The sequence below is a fragment of the Phytophthora infestans genome, genomic scaffold (genome assembly GCF_000142945.1).
Source record: "Phytophthora infestans T30-4 supercont1.3370 genomic scaffold, whole genome shotgun sequence".
Classification (NCBI taxonomy): domain Eukaryota; phylum Oomycota; class Peronosporomycetes; order Peronosporales; family Peronosporaceae; genus Phytophthora; species Phytophthora infestans.
Window position 1 is genome coordinate 1 of NW_003305301.1, and position 1,217 is coordinate 1,217.

The following is a 1,217-nucleotide window of genomic DNA, read 5'->3' on the forward strand; positions in this document are numbered from 1 at the left end:
TCCGGCCGTTCCGTGCTACGACATGTACATGATCCGCTATGTTGGCACGAAGGAGTCGTGGGCTACGAAGCTGACGTCTTCGAGTGCATCGCTGCCTCCCTACTCGTCGGGCAAGACTGGCCCTGACGTCTACATGATCTGGTGGTACGCTCACCACGGCCGTATCGCGTTCGACGGCAAGAACTGGGCCGCGTACTTCGGTGCCGCCATCTCCACGTCGGAGGGTGGCTGCATCAACATTCACCAGGGTGACCGCATGAAGGTGGTTGACGCTACGGGTAAGATCACGGCGGACGAGGACTCGTTCGACTGGGGTTGCTCGCACTCGGCTTACGAGCGTATCACGTACGACCACCGCACGGACAGCTACGCGACTATCTGTAAGACGGACAGCAACAACCGTATCATGCCGCCTAAGGACTGGGGCACAACGATCTACCCGGTAGACCTGGGTGCTGCCAACTTGGGCGACATCGTGCCGGACTCGGACGCTTCCAGCAAGAAATACTGGGCTACGGTTAGCAACGGCAACGGCGACAACGCCAAGGTGCACCTGATCCACTTCGCCATGAACGCGGCTGCCAGCGAGGACATCACTCTGGGCGGCACGGACGCCAACGAACGTGCGCCTCACCTCGCGCAGATCGGCAGCGGCGGCATGCTGGCTGTGTGGGAGGGCAGCTCGTCGGGCGGCGACTTCATGGAGGGCGGTGACCGCACGATGTACGCGCAGGTGCTGGACGCTTCGTCGGGTAAGGCCATCAGCGACAAGGTGACGGTGGACAAGTCCGTGGTGGGCAACCGCTACCAGGCATTGAAGACGTACCCGGATGGCAGTGTGGCATACCTGTCGAAGGGTAAGACCGGCAGCTCGCTGCAGGTGGTTCGCTTCTTCGGGTGCTAAGAAAATCGGAGACGATATACAACTTTGAATGTATAGATGTCTGGTTAAAAAATGTTTTCTTGACGGAATTTGGTCCCACGTGTGCAACAAACTCTTGTGGCAGAGTTGAAGTTGCAACACTTAAAATTTATTTTGCCTCATTTTACAAAAGTCGCGCTTGATGCCAGTGGCAGTCCGTGTTCAGCCCAAGGCGGTGTATGTGGCAGCGACACGGCAGCATGTGGGCAAGACTAGCACGTGTCTGGGATTGCTACAAGGACTGACCGCTCGTCTGGACCGCATTGGCTTCCTCAAGCCCGTGGGGCAGGAGAGC

At 58.3% G+C, this 1,217-nt stretch overlaps 1 protein-coding gene across 1 annotated transcript; it reads left to right on the plus strand.

Moving 5' to 3' along the window:
• PITG_22475 (uncharacterized protein) lies at window positions 1–956 on the plus strand (the record flags this gene model as incomplete). Its single annotated transcript, XM_002909749.1, has 1 exon — window positions 1–956. The coding sequence occupies one exon, from the start codon at window positions 23–25 to the stop codon at window positions 902–904; it is 882 nt and encodes a 293-aa protein (XP_002909795.1).
• Window positions 957–1,217: the final 261 nt, after the last annotated feature.